Below are 15,102 nucleotides of genomic sequence, written 5' to 3'. Positions count from 1 at the left end.
GCAAGGAGCACCTCAGTGCTCCCTAATAATGTGCTAGATTATTGGTTCATTGGTGTATCAGAGAGAATGCCACCTAATGAATCACTGCTATGATTTCCTGTAGCATCTTGGTTTCCATTTTGGTCTCTTGATGTTGACCCAGCTCAGCCCTGCTTAGTTTATGAGATTGAATGAGATCATAGATCAAGGAGCTGTGAGTGTACAATCAAGGTGGTGAACAAAGGCATGTACACATCTCTGGGTTGCAATATCTCATGGTTGCTACAATGGAATCAGAAATCCTGCACATAAACACCTAGAGGGAAGCGACCGTGCCATTTGTATAATCTTATTCAACACAGCAACAATGGTGTTGGTGGTTAATGTCCCCATTGTAGCACATAATTCAGTGCTGTTAAGACTTGTCACTGTGAGCTCCCACGTTTGCATAACCATTGTTTCCTATAGAGAGAGTGGATTGAACTAACACACTCTAGCATTAGTAAAAAAAAAAAATAAAACAACTCACATGGCAACTTGTAATGATCCCAAAATGAATGTAATCCGTGCTGTAATAATAGCTGTGCAATCTAATACACTCAGCATTGCAGTGAAATGCTATTTAACGTTTGAAAAGTGTTCACTTCTCAATTAGAATGTCTAAATTAACTGATGTATGACAAAGCTCCTGGCCACTAATTAAATCAACATCAAAATAAATCTCTTTTCCTTATAGTCTGTGTTAACAATGTAGCAAATAATAATCACGCTGCTTTACAGTAGGATGTGTCAAGGGTTGAAAGTGTCACGGCTTTTAGGGAATGTTCTATTTGAATAGTTTTCATATTAAGTGTTAGATGCTGGAGGTCATGTTCCCATCATATTCTCCCACATTCAGATTGGTTCAGTGTCTCTTTTCTATGCTCACAAAGGAGCAAGTTGTTGGTCAGGTAGCCTTACTCTGTGTGCATGTAGAGCAGAATTAGGATCTTTATTTTTATTCCAAACCTTTCCCCATGTTTTAAGGCATCTAAAATCCCTAAGTGCTACATCTTTTTTTTTTTTTTTAAGGATTCATTTATCTCAGTATCTTAGAAACATATCTTGATGTATTATGTATGTTAACAAAAATAAAACTGCAATGAGTATGGGAGATTTGTCATCATTTTAGATCTAATGACATATGTTTACCCCTCTATTATACGTCTCTCTCACCAAAAAATAACCTAATACAGCTTCCTCCCTTCTTCATATCCCCATAAGCTATCAAAGATTAAACCTTCCCAAATGCACAGTCACATGCTAAATCCTTGATAATAGCTTTAAGATATAGACCATTTCATTGCAACTGCCTTTTAGTCAGTTCCCAGGCTAGGTCATTGTGACTGGAGTTTGCAACTGCTTGTGCTCTGTCTGGTAAAGTATTCAAGAAAGGCTTCCAAACATGGAAATCTAAAGTTTCATTTCCCTCTGCGGCCATGTCTTTTCATGTGATACTGTAGTAACAGATTAAATAATTTTTTCCTCTACTAAAACAAAAAGTGTGGGTGAGCTGGGCTTGATCCAGCACTGTAATAAACTCTTTCTGCTACAAAAGAGCCAGGTTGAGACACTTCTTTATACCAGAGGTAGTATCCTGGAGGCAAGTCAGATCACTCAGCAGACATGTGTTTGGTTTATAACTACATCTCCTAGGCACTGTCTCACTTCATTCCCTATCTCTTTCTAAAACTTTTGAATAATAGGGTCAGTCCATTTATAGCTGGCAACCTGTGAGAACTATTTTTTTTAAATGATGGATTCCCTCCTGTGGTACATTTATTCTTCATCTCTAGTGTTACATGCACTCTTTGTAAAAAGTGTATCGAGTTTCCCAGACATCCTCTGCAGGAGAGACCGCTTTTCCCCAATGCAATGAAAGATACAGCTGTATTTGTTGTTGTCTGTTTCAGTGTTACAAACACTTTTCCTTGTCCTCTTCTATGATTCTGCTGCCAGGGTCCCAGAAGTAATCAATAGCATATACAGGCTTGAAACCAAGCCCACAGCAGGGATCTGATTCCTCGGCTGGTGATAAACACATTTTGTGGTATATTTATGGTTACATATTGTCAAAATTATAAATAAGCAAAAACTTGAAGGTGGGGATGGTGATTATTAACCATTTGAATTGGGGTAGCATCTAGAGCCCCCCAATCAGGATTTGGGGCCCTGTTGTTCTTGGCAGTACACATGCACATATAATGAAAAGAGGGCCCTGCCTATAACCTATGAGGAGAGAGAACAGGTGGATACTACAATCGGATGGGGATAGACCCGGGTAACAGTGAGCTGTTACAATCAGTATAATACCCTGCAGTTACAGTGTACCACTGATCAGTGTTTTGTGGACATCACTTTGGAGTTGAGTTTTAAGGAGGGATTTGAAAGAGGATAATGTAGTGGCTTTTCAGATTGTTATGGAGAGCTCCTCCCAGGCTTAAGGCAAAGATTGGGGGAAAGCACCAAAGTGTTTGAAGGAAAATTGAACAAGTGGGCCACAAAGGCTGGAGTCCTGGGCAGAGCATAGGCAGGAGGGGATTGAATGGAATTGTAAATTATTTTTAAATAAATCTGCCATATAGCCAGTGCCCTTAGATCGCCTATCCTTGAAAATATGTTCCAATTTACCTGGCTTTAGATCTGTGTGGCGTTGAATTGATTCTTGGCCCAAATTTCCACTCCTACAATAGGATTGTTGCTTAAAATGTGATGAACACTTGCAGTACCCATCACTATTGTGTCTGGATACCAACATACTGACTGATAGTACATCACAGTGCAATATGAGGGGCTGAGAAGGGTACGGGATTTAATGAATGCTTAGTCCGGTAAGAGAACAGGTTTAAACAGCAGGAAAATGATCAGTTTTGTGGCCTTGATGATAATGAGAAAAAAATGCCCAGAATATGTATGCAGCTCTCTGGTAACACCCACAAAGCGAATGTCTCTATAGCAATTCAAAGTTCCAAAATAGTAAGTCATTCCGATTATTGCTGGAAACCTAGGTGTTGTGAATCTCTTGTTTAGATCATTAATGATCCTCTCTAGGATAGATCATTTTAATTAAGATCAATTTGCTTTCCCATTGAATATTCTTGCTATTTATTTTGATTGTGGAGGTGACTGTTTAACATTAAATGATGCCTCTCGGCTGCTCTGCCCCAGCACGCATATGAATAACATATCGTACAGTTCTGTAAAGCAAATCGTATTTCTTTGAGTGAACTCACTTGACTTCAGTAACTCTTAGTCACAGTTGCTTTACTGATTTATTTATTTCATGTTATCTGTAGGTTCTTATCAAAGTATTGGATAACAACGATAATGGCCCGGAATTCTCTCACCCAAGTTACGATGTCACGATTTCGGAGGACATCCTCCCTGATACTGAGATACTGCAGGTCGAAGCTATAGACAGAGACGAGAAACACAAGTTGAGCTACACTGTTCACAGCAGCATTGACTCAGTCAGCATGAGAAAATTCAGAATTGACCCCAGCACGGGGGTACTATACACTGCCGAGAGATTAGACCATGAAGCTCAAGATAAGCACATCCTGAATGTAATGGTAAGAATGGAACATAAGCTTGGTACCTAGAACACTATCATTGCTGTTTAAGGTGTATATTTACTTCAGTTTTTGGATAAGCAAAGAGTTTTTAGTATGGTAAATGGTAATTAATTTAATCTTTTCCTGCACTGCTGTGCATTGATTTTACATTTTTTATTTAAGCTCTGCAAGACTTATTACCAGTACATTTTATGTAATATGAAATGATTTGCCATCTTGACGGAGAACAAACAAGAAATGTTATAATCTCTTGACGTCTGGCCCTTTCATCTGAGATCATTTTCAGAGTTTCTGAAGAAAATCTAAAAAGTTCTTTGAGAAGTCGCTCACAGAAGAATCGCTTTCTTGCCGTTCACAAAGCTGCAGCCTTTGGAAGCATGGCAGCCTGATATATAGTTTACTTATATAGGTTTATTTCAAGGTAGTAGATATTCATATACTAAACAGCTTTCAGCTACATTTCCAAACATTGGAGTAGGCAGAGAAAAAATTAATTATCGGTTTGTATGCTCAATGTGCCTAAATTATAGAGCTGAACGTGCTCTGCTTTGATGTGGAAGTTGCATATTATGAAGTGGTGGTTAATTTTAAAACAAAACAAAGAACTAAATTAGTTTAAACACTGTAACCTACTAATTTTCTTTAACCATCTAAGAGCCCTGCAGAATAAGCCCTTTGAAGCACCACCGTGTGGCCTGTTAGATGCAAGGCTAGCTTTAGGCGGAAACCACTTAGGCACCATCCTGCATACTGCTACTCAACTTCAGGCAAGCAGAGCCCAGGGAGAAGGCAGGCCTCTGGTGAGTGAGATGTGACGGGAGCTAAGAAGAAGTGCAGACATGACTATAGAGACACCGGGGCATGAAGATCATTGCTGGGACAGTCTGCTTAGCCTCCATATTATGTGAAGTTTGCTTGCTTTATTTAAGAAGAACCAAAATATTCAAGGTTGTCTTACACTTGCCGGTAGGATCTTCACTGTAACCAGTGCTGAGATTTTGGATGTGGGCGTGAAAGAAGCTACAGGAGTAAATAATAGCTTCAGGTCTGCAAGGTTTTGAGTGCCTCTTGCGAGGTTTGATCCATCCCCATTGATGGCAGTCTAAGTGAAGAGTGCTCTGCACACCCTAGGATCAGCACTATTCTTTTTACCATGGGTACCGTGATCTTCAAAAATGTATGTCCATATTTGCTGATACAAAAATCGACACGTACCTGTCTGCACAAATTGGGTTTTTACATGCAAATGATTAGATAGCCACATAACTGGTCATTGTGTGTGCAATCACATACATTTTTTTTTGGAAAGAAGGAACAAAGCTACGTAGATATGCGCTGTACATACTGCTGCTTTGTTCCCACACTATGGTGTCAGTGAGGGGCATGGCACATAGCAGTTTATATTGTCAGCATTAGAGAACCTTTGGCACAAACTCAAAACTGAACATCAAATGAGACATTACGACATTATTTTGTATCAGTTTAAAAATCTACATCTTCAGTGCAGGGGCACCAGGAATAAATTTACAATAAATTAAATTTAAAAATACCCTCCAAGTCTTTTTCTCCTCTTGATTTCTCACTTTGTGCCATATCTTCGGTTTGTCTGTCTTTTAGATTTTAAGGCCTTCAGGGTGGAAAAAAGTCTGTATTTTGTGTATTGTACAGCAGTGAGCACATTGCCAGGGCTCAGATAGTTATTATTACTGCTAATAAAGTTATTTCAAGATGTTTCTCCTGCATTTTTTCTATAGGTTCGAGATCAGGAGTTTCCCTATAGAAGAAACCTGGCCAGAGTCATCATAAATGTGGAAGATTCCAATGATCACAGTCCCTACTTCACCAGTCCTTTGTACGAAGCCTCGGTGTATGAATCAGCAGCTATTGGATCTGCTGTTTTGCAGGTCACTGCTTTGGATAAAGACAAAGGAGAAAACGCAGAGCTTATCTACACTATAGAAGCAGGTTAGAGCACAGGGACAGAAAAGGCTGCAACATGATGCATTCTATAAACCAAAAAGAGTGATTATGCTGGCTTTAATTCAGAGATAGGGTAACACTAAGAAATCTTTACGGATTCTTGATCCTAGCTATCCCCTGATAAAAGTGTACAAAAAGTACAAACTCTTGTCTGCTGTTTTCAACATTTAAGCTATTGATCAGAGAGAGTTGACTTCATTTTAATTAGATGGCTACTGAGGCTTTTACCTCTAGGTCATTGGTTCAAATTACCCACAAGTCAGTGACTGAAAGTCATTCCATCTGATATCTATTTTTTGTTTTACTGGCTTCATTCTAGTGCAGTGGACAGGATGGCTTCATCATAAACTAACACAATGACAGCTGGTGCTAACTGGCATCTTTGTTGACATTTTAATCAGAAAAGCAGGGAGACTGAGGCCACTTTTGCTGGCATAGGTTATGCTATCCTTCCTCCCCCCAGCCAAGATTTCTATGCATGCAAAGGCCCTAGTATGCAGGCATCTTATACAGGTATAAAAGTGTTTTGGCTGGTACAGCTTCTCTCTCTCACCGAACTGGTATAAGCTATACCAGCAGTAGCACTTTATTGCTCGTATAAGCTGTCTCTACACTGGGAAGGTTTGCCGGCATAGCTATACTGGCAAAAATGTTAAGTATAGCTTATGCCTGAGTTTCTTTGTGGCCCTAGAGTTGGTTACTCCAGAGTAGAGCTAATAGCAAGACTTTTTGGAAAGTTGCATTGCCTTTGTCCATGCTGTGCTGCTGCTGTGGAAAATTAGTGGATGTGAATCACCAAGGCTGTCTATCCCGTATTTTTCATGGTTTAATTTCCCTAATGCAACTCTGTGTGTATGCATATACATGTAAGAGGTGAACATTTTATTGCTTTTATAGATTTGAGTTTAGAAACCATTTCCAAAGCCAGAAATTAGTATGCATTCAGTAGAGATACTTGCAAAAAGTGAGAAAATGGAAAATCCTATCTCTTAAATTGCATTTGTGTTGCTGCTGCACTCTGCACTTTGAAATAATGTGAATTTTCCATTTTAATAATAATAATACTTGGCACCTATATCACACTTCTCAACTGTAGATCACAAAGAGGAATTCCATACTCCATGATGGTCCCAATAATTAATCAAGACACAGACTTCACTTATTAGACCTTAATCTTGCAGACTGATCTATGCAGGCGACACTTATGCTCTCCTAGAGACCCATTCACTTCAATGGAGCCATGCCAATTTACACCAGCTGAGGATCTCGCCCATTATTCTTAGTATCATAAACATATTAATAGACAAACACTAAGCATACTTATGAAAATGTGGTTCAGAAAGTTCAACATCTGAGCCAGTTTCCAAAATATCTAAACAATCCTCTTCATTTTTCATTGAGATATCAGGAGTTTTCCAATGGCCACAGAATATTTATTGTTTGTGATATTTGAGTAGCTTTAGCCTTTCCAGAAAAACTAAGGCTACATACCCAGCCCTGAGCAGCGGTATTTTCTTGGCTCTGTCTTGTGTTGTTTAAGTCATAGAATCATAGACTATCAGGGTTGGAAGGGACCTCAGGAGCTCATCTAGTCCAACCCCCTGCTCAAAGCAGGACCAATTCCCAACTAAATCATCCCAGCCAGGGCTTTGTCAAGCCTGACCTTAAAAATCTCTAAGAAAGGAGATTCCACCACCTCCTTAGGTAACCCATTCCAGTGCTTCACCACCCTCCTAGTGAAAAAGTTTTTCCTAATATCCAACCTAAACCTCCCCTACTGCAACTTGAGACCATTGCTCCTTGTTCTGTCATCTGCTACCTCTTTGGAATCCCCTTTCAGGTAGTTGAAAGCAGCTATCAAATCCCCCCTCATTCTTCTCTTCTGCAGATTAAACAATCCCAGTTCCCTCAGCTTCTCCTCATAAGTCATGTGCTCCAGCCCCCTAATCATTTTTCTTGCCCTCCGCTGGACTCTTTCCAATTTTTCCATATCCTTCTTTTAGTGTGGGGCCCAAAACTGGACACAGTACTCCAGATGAGGCCTCACCAATGTCAAATAGAGGGGAATGATCACGTCCCTCGATCTGCTGGCAATGCCCCTACTTATAAAGCCCAAAATGCCTTTAGCCTTCTTGGCAACAAGGGCACACTGTCGACTCATATCCAGCTTCTCGTCCACTGTAACCCTTGGTCCTTTTCTGCAGAACTGCTGCCTACCCACTCGATCCCTAGTCTGTAGCAGCGCATGGGATTCTTCCTTCCTAAGTGCAGGACTCTGCACTTGTCCTTGTTGAACCTCATCAGATTTCTTTTGGCCCAATCCTCTTTGTCTAGGTCCCTCTGTATCCTTTCCCTACCCTCCAGCGTATCTACCACTCCTCCCAGTTTAGTGTCATCTCCAAACTTGCTGAGGGTGCAGTCCACGCCATCCTCCAGATCATTAATGAAGATATTGAACAAAACCAGTCCCAGGACCGACCCTTGGGGCACTCCGCTTGATACCAGCTGCCAACTAGACATGGAGCCATTGATCACTACCCGTTGAGCCCGACGATCTAGCCAGCTTTCTATCCACTTTATAGTCCATTCATCCAGCCCATACTTTTTTAACTTGCTGGCAAGAATACTGTCGGAGACCGTATCAAAAGTCAAGAAATAACATGTCCACTGCTTACCCCTCATCAATTAGGAACAGGTTGAACTAAACTGAAATAAGCCGCTCTCAACCCGAAATAAGAGTACCTGCACAGCTTTATACACTATACACCTTAACTTAAACCATGCAACTTTCTCATGGTGACAAACCCTAAGGAACCCCCATTCGTGTTCACCCGTCTACTCTGGAGGTTTTGTAAGAATGACAGGAATTGGAATTTCACTTCCTTAAGCAAATAAGAAGATAATGTCATAAGTCATTCAAAACAGAAAACAGTTAAATACAGACCTGAAAAGCAGCCAAGCTGGACAATCTAAGTAATCTTGTATATTATTTATGCATGTGGTCAGAATGCAGGTTTATTATTTATATCATGGTATCCTCTGGAGGCGCCAACTTAGATCAGGAACATTGCACTAGGAAGGGTTCAGATGCACAGAAACAGTCGGGCCTGCACTGTGTGATTGGGTTGTGTGTGATGGTGCGGGGCAGGGCTCAGCAGCCCTGGGGCTCACTTCCTGTTTGTCTTATGTTCCTAAAACTCATGCTTCAGAGTTCCTGCCAGCCACCTGCAGGGGTCAGAAAGGGATTCCCATGTATTCTGGGTTGGGTTTTTTTAATCTCTTTCCTCTGGCGCATCAAGGACAGCCAAGGCTGGAGATGGGACACTGGATAGGGAAGGCCATGGCTCTGAGGTGGCACTGAGCACTCTCTCTCTATCTCTCTCTCTCTCTCAGTTGCTTGGCTGGCTGGTTCTTGCTCACATGCTCAGTGATCACCATATGTGGGGTTGGGAAGGAATTTTCTCTCAGGTCAGATGGGCAGTGACTTTGGGGGATTTTTCACCTTCCTCTGCAGCATGTGGGTACAAGTCTCTTGCCAGGATTATCTGGGTATCTCACTTAATCATTTCCCTGCTATTTCAAGGGTCTTGGTCATCTTATTCCTTCCTATTCTCTGTTTGTGGCACATAATAGTCTGGTCTCCCATGGGCTGTAATACTTTGGTTTAATTTTGATTGTTGGGTTTAGTGTGGAGGTGCTGGGTGGTGTTGGTGTTCCTGTCATATACAGGAAGTCAGACAGGATGATCTGGTGGTCCCTTCTGGCCTTCAACTCTAGGAGCTAACAATCTAAATAGACAAGACAGATAAAGGGTGGAAGCGGAAGCACTCAGAGGTGAAGTGGCTAGCCCAAGGTAAGTGGCAAAGTGGGAATAGAAGCCAGGTTTCCTGAGTCCCAATCCTGTACTCTATCCATTGCTTCATACTGCCTCTCTACCGGTTCTGCCTCCCCCTGTCCTTCCTGTGAACATCTTCCAGTATGGTCAGCCAGTGTCAAAAGTGTGAGCAGCTCCAGCAGAGTATCAGACAACTTACTGTCTGGGGGAGGAGCTGGTCTCAAGCTCTATGGACAGACAGCTGTGGTTGTTTTTGTCTGATTTGACTTCATCTTCCTTGCCACAACATGTGACTCTATGCAAGATTAATTAGGCAGTGCTCCCATCAGCCATACAAATACATGCGGCACAGCATTATGTTCAGATGTAGTATGTTGGGGAAATACAGTTCTGCACAGAGTACATCACCATTCTACGGGTGGCCTTTTCTTTGAAAGAAATAGATGCAAAAAGTTTTATTTATTGTGGCCCTTGGGAAAGGTAATAGATTAATAACCTTGGAAGAATTAAGTCCTGGTCATCACAGAATGAGCACAGCCTGGGCAGCTGCATTTCAAGTTTACCCACACTGCCACACCAATGTGCCTCAACCCTTTCCTAAGGGATCACCCCAGGGAGAGAGGGCACCCAGCTCTCTGTCTCTGTGCCATCTTTGGCCAGTCTGCTATGGCTTCCCATATGAGAGCCAAATAAATGGTGTTTTAGAACAGTCTAAATAGTCAAACCGAACTAAGGATGGGTGAGGAAACAGAGGAGAAGAGACTTGCGCAGTGTAAGTAGCGGGGGTAGCAACAGAACCCAGGGGCCTCTGTTCCACTAGCACTGGGGCAGAGGCCAGAAGATCATAGAATATCAGGGTTGGAAAGGACCTCAGCAGGTCATCTAGTCCAACCCCCTGCTCAAAGCAGGACCAATCCCCAGACAGATTTTTGCCCCAGATCCCTAAATGGCCCCCCTCAAGGATTGAACTCACAACCCTGGGTTTAGCAGGCCAATGCTCAAACCACTGAGCTATCCCTCCCGCCAAAGGTCGCCAGACCTGAGCATCTACCTGAAGCAGATTCCAACTGACAACCTAGTGATACAAGACTCCTTGTTCCATAACCTGAGCCATCTACTCCCCTCTGTGCTACTCCTCCATGATTCACTCATTGGGATATAGTTTTATATCCCCTATTATAATGTATGTGTGTGTGTTGGGTGGGAGTGAGGGCGTGGGATTGGTTTATTGCTTTTTTTAAAGAGGTAGACAGCAAACCAGTCAAGAATTGCACATGTCCTACTATTTTTATTTGCCCGTCTGTCCCACAGCCCACTGGTTCGTCCTGTCCACCTTGTATCTCTCATCTGTGAGACTGTGAGCTCTTTGGAGAAGAGACTGTTATTTACTGTATCCTTGTACCGCACCTAGCACAATCGGACCTCAACCTGGTTTGCCTCTAGGTGCCACCACAATACACATGATAAATAATGTAGTGCTGTAAGACTATGGCTATAATGCATTTGTAATATAGTACATAATGGAGACAGAACATAAGATGATGATTAGAAATGATGTTTAGGTTATTAGATGGCCATTTTTAGGCTGTATGTTTTCCTCCTTTCTACATATTATATTACAGAATCATAGAGCCATAGGGTTAGGAGGGACCGCAAGAGTCATCTAGTCTAACCCCCTGTCAAGATGCAGGATTTGTTGGATCTAAACCATCCAAGACAGATGGCTATCCAGCCTCCTTTTGAAAACTTCCAGTGAAGGAGATTCCATAACTTTTCTAGGCCATCTGTTCCATTGTCCTACTGTTCTTACAGTTAGGAAGTTTTTCATGAGATTTAATCTAAATCTGCTATGCTGTAGTTTGAACCCTTTGCCTCTTGGTCTGCCCTCTGTGGCAAGAGAGAACAGTTTTTCTTTATCTTTTTTTGTGGCAACCTATTGTGGAGCCAATACACCCCTTCACTCTTTGGGGCATGGGGAAAGGCATGATAGCCCCACAACTGAGTCCCAATGACCACCCTGAGCCTCAGGGCCTAGTGTCCAGAGTCAATATGGCGGCCCTCACTTGTAGGGCCGTGCGGCCTACTGGCCCGAGTCAGTATGGCTACCCTCTTAGTCAAGGCTGTGAGACCGAGCAGCCAGTTGGGAAGTGGGCCGCCATCTGGGGTGGCTGGCAGCCGGGGTAGAGGGATCCAGGCCATCCCTGCTCCACCAGGTCCCAGCCCATAGCCCTGATAGCAGCGAATGCATTCATCACTAGATTAGTGAGGATCTGTCCGAAACACGCTGCCTTTGTCCCGGTTCCACAACCGAACCAATCTCTAGTTCCCCTGGGTTACTTCCTACCCTGTTTTCCAGTGTTGCTGTCCACAAGTCTCTCTGGGGTCATCAGCTTGCGAAGCTCCCAATGACTTGGGCTTCCGTGGGCAGCCCGGTATTGGCCTGGGTCTCGGCACACTTGGCCTTCACGATCGGGGGCTCCAGCAGCTCCCAAGAGTGAGCCTGCAATGAGCATTCTCTCTCCTCAGCCCCGACTGAGCTGGCCTTTTATGCTGAGGCTCCAGTTGGAGCATGCCCAGCAGTGGCAAGGGGATGTGGCTTCCTCCACCCACCATGTGGGGTTAACTTCTCCTTCTCTAGTGTGGGGCATGTACATCCCGTCACACAGCCTTTCACGTATTTAAAGACCACTATCATGTTCCCCCTTAGTCTTCTCTTTTCAGGGGTGAAAGTAAAATTGAATTCTTACCAGTACAGGGGCCTCGGGCGGAAGGGCCAGGGCTGGGGGGTCAGCGTCCCCCAGCCAGCCCATCTGCGCTGCCTGGCCCGTGCTGCCCCGGACTCCAACGGTGATTTAAAGGGCCTGGGGCTTTTAAATCGCCATCCCCAGGGAAGCTGCTCCTTTTGCGCCCCCCCCCCGTCAGTGGCCCGGGGGAGGGGGCAAAAGGGGCAACAATGTTAAGCTTTAAGCAGGGTCCTTTGCCGCGGCAGCGCTTTAACGTCACTGCCCCTTTTGCCCCTCCCCCCCCCCATCATCGGTGGTGGCAGCACTTTAAAGTCAGTTGTATGGGCCGGTACCAGCGGCCACTTTTTACCGGTACACCATACCGGCCCGTACCACCTTACTTTCACGCCTGCCTCTTTTCCAAACTAAACATACCCAGTTCCTTCAGCCTTTGCTCATAAGGCTTGCATTCCGTCCCTTTGATCATCTTCATCTCTCGCCTCTGGATCCTTTCCAGTTTCTCTACATCCTTTCTATACAGCAGTGACCAAAACTGGACACAGAACTCTATCTGAGGCCTAACCAGTGCCGAGTAGAGCGATACTATCATCTCCTGTGACTTGCATGCTGTGCCTCCGTTAATGCAACTCAAACTTGCATTTGCCCTTTTTGCAACAGCATCATGTTGTTGACTCATGTTGAGGTTGTGAGCCACTACAACTCCCAGATCCTTCTCAGCTGTGCTGTTGCCAAGCCAGTTATTCCCCATTCTGTATTTGTGCATTTGGTTTTTCTTCTCTAAGTGTAGCACCTTGCATTTGTCCTTGTTGAATTTCATCTTGTCTGTAGCCCACTTCTCCAATTTATCTAGATCCCTTTGAATTTTAGTACTATCCTCCAAAGTGTTCGCATATAGGTTTGTCTTCTATAACTGCCTGTTGTTTCTGTTTCGTCGTGAACTCTGTCTGCTATTCCAGGCTTCGATCCTTCATTTACTATAAAACTGAACTCCTATGGTTTCAGTATGCACAGATGTTCCAATCCTAGATGTATCAAAATTGAGGCTTCAGTTGCTATAGTTTCTATAATCTATAAATTGGGTGCAGTGAGGATGCTGATTTTAACAGCTGGGCTCAGATCATACACAGCTTCTTCATTCACAGGAAGTACTTTGAATGATGAAAGCAGTAGTCTCATAATTTAATAAGAAATTTCTAAAGGAGAAAAACACCCTCCTCCCCATCCTTACATGCATCAGTCTGTGACTGTAACTAATTCCTATTAGCTAGCAGTACCGAAATAAAACTGCTCTGCCATATGCAATGTTTGTCAGTGCCAGCAATGTGCTCATCCGTGTGGGAATCTGCACCCCGGGCCTCTCAGTGAACAGCACAAAGTTTGGTTTAGCTAGCGTAACCCTTGGCCTCTGTAGCTCTTACGGGTGTGTGTATAGCTGATATGTAGGAGCCACTATCATACTGATTTCTGCTGTTTGGACTAGCCTCTGTGCCTCAGAACCTGCAGCAAATACGAGTAGTCTTAGCAGTCAGTTACAGCGTTCAGAGAATCTGTATTTATTTACTTTTTGGGTCACCACATAGTTTGTTCTTCAGCTGGAATTTTCACACATGCTGCCCTCTGCGCAACAGCTGTAGCAGTTACCACTAAAAGATCACTGTTTACTAACGGTTACCACTCAGTGGTGTATGAGAAAAGTTCTTACAGGGGTCACGGACCCTTGACTCTAGCAAAAAGATCCCAGGAATAGTCTCCATGATAATCTACCATTATATCAAGAATGGTTTGACAATAAAGATTCAAAATTAGTACAGGTCAATATTGGCCGTTTGGCTTTGGAATCAAAATGAGAAAAAGGAGCTAAAAGCTTGTGTGTGTATATATATACACACACTCAGTGAACCACATTTTAAGCAATTACTTAAGATGCCACACACAAAAATGTTGCCTAATAGAGGCGACATGTAGTAACAGTCCATTAATGGCTATTAGCCAGAATGGGTAAGGAATGGTGTCCCTAGCCTCTGTTTGTCAGAGGGTGGAGATGGATGGCAGGAGAGAGAGAACTTGATCATTACCTGTTAGGTTCACTCCCTCTGGGGCACCTGGCATTGGCCACTGTCGGCAGACAGGATACTGGGCTGGATGGACCTTTGGTCTGACCCAGTCTGGCCATTCTTATGTTCTTAACAATTAAAAACTTGGACAGACTCTGAAGTTTTGCATCTGTCTCCTGAAGAACAGTCAGAGAGTATATCATGTTAGTTTAAAAGAAAAACAGAAAAAAAACTGTGATCCAAACACATTATTTTCTCCTTTATGCAGTCAGTGACCTCTCTGTCTGCACATGCTAACACTGATCTGAAAACATTTTCTACAAAATCTTATTAATCTAGATTTCTCTTTCCTCAGAAATCAAATAGTAAACCTCTCTGACACAAGATACTTTTATCTATTTTATATGGTATTGTTCCTTGTAATTTTTCTAAATTCTATTCTAACACTTTGTAGTCAGTTCTTTGTAGCCTTGAGCTACAGTAGTCCGCTCTATAGTTGCTTAATAGCCTCTTTATTTCAGGGCATGAATTGTTATTCCTTTATCAAGCAATTGGCTTGTTAGCCTTTGATCCCCTTTTTGTGTCTCAGGTATGCAACTATTTGATAGTCTAATTCCATAATGTGTGTTGGGGGGTGCATTTTCCCACATTTTACTTTTGCATAATATACATTGCCCAAATTTTCAAACCTGGGATCTTAAAATTAGGCTCTTAAATTCCTGTGTAGGCACCTAAATAGAAGTTTCAGAGTGGGTTTCAGAGGTATTGAGCACCTGCAGTAACCATTAAGATAATTTTAAATATTTAAAGATAGAGAAAAAGACTTTGTTTTAATCAATATGAAACAAATGTATAAACCAAGATTTTCAAAAAGGGGCTCTTAGGGCCATATTTAC

At 42.7% G+C, this 15,102-nt stretch overlaps 1 protein-coding gene across 3 annotated transcripts in view; it reads left to right on the top strand.

The window, feature by feature from the left end:
• Nucleotides 1-15,102, top strand: part of FAT3 (FAT atypical cadherin 3) — a 452,955-nt gene that overhangs the window by 329,357 nt on the left and 108,496 nt on the right. For all 3 annotated transcript variants that reach the window (XM_065417527.1, XM_065417519.1, XM_065417510.1), the window contains 2 exons: nucleotides 3,315-3,590; nucleotides 5,348-5,558. In XM_065417527.1, the coding sequence (XP_065273599.1) occupies nucleotides 3,315-3,590; nucleotides 5,348-5,558 (487 nt within the window). The remainder of the gene's footprint in view (nucleotides 1-3,314; nucleotides 3,591-5,347; nucleotides 5,559-15,102) is intronic.

The sequence above is a fragment of the Emys orbicularis genome, chromosome 1, assembly GCF_028017835.1.
Source record: "Emys orbicularis isolate rEmyOrb1 chromosome 1, rEmyOrb1.hap1, whole genome shotgun sequence".
NCBI lineage: Eukaryota > Metazoa > Chordata > Testudines > Emydidae > Emys > Emys orbicularis.
Note: the sequence above shows the minus strand (reverse complement) of the source record. Positions and strands in the feature narration are given on the sequence as shown.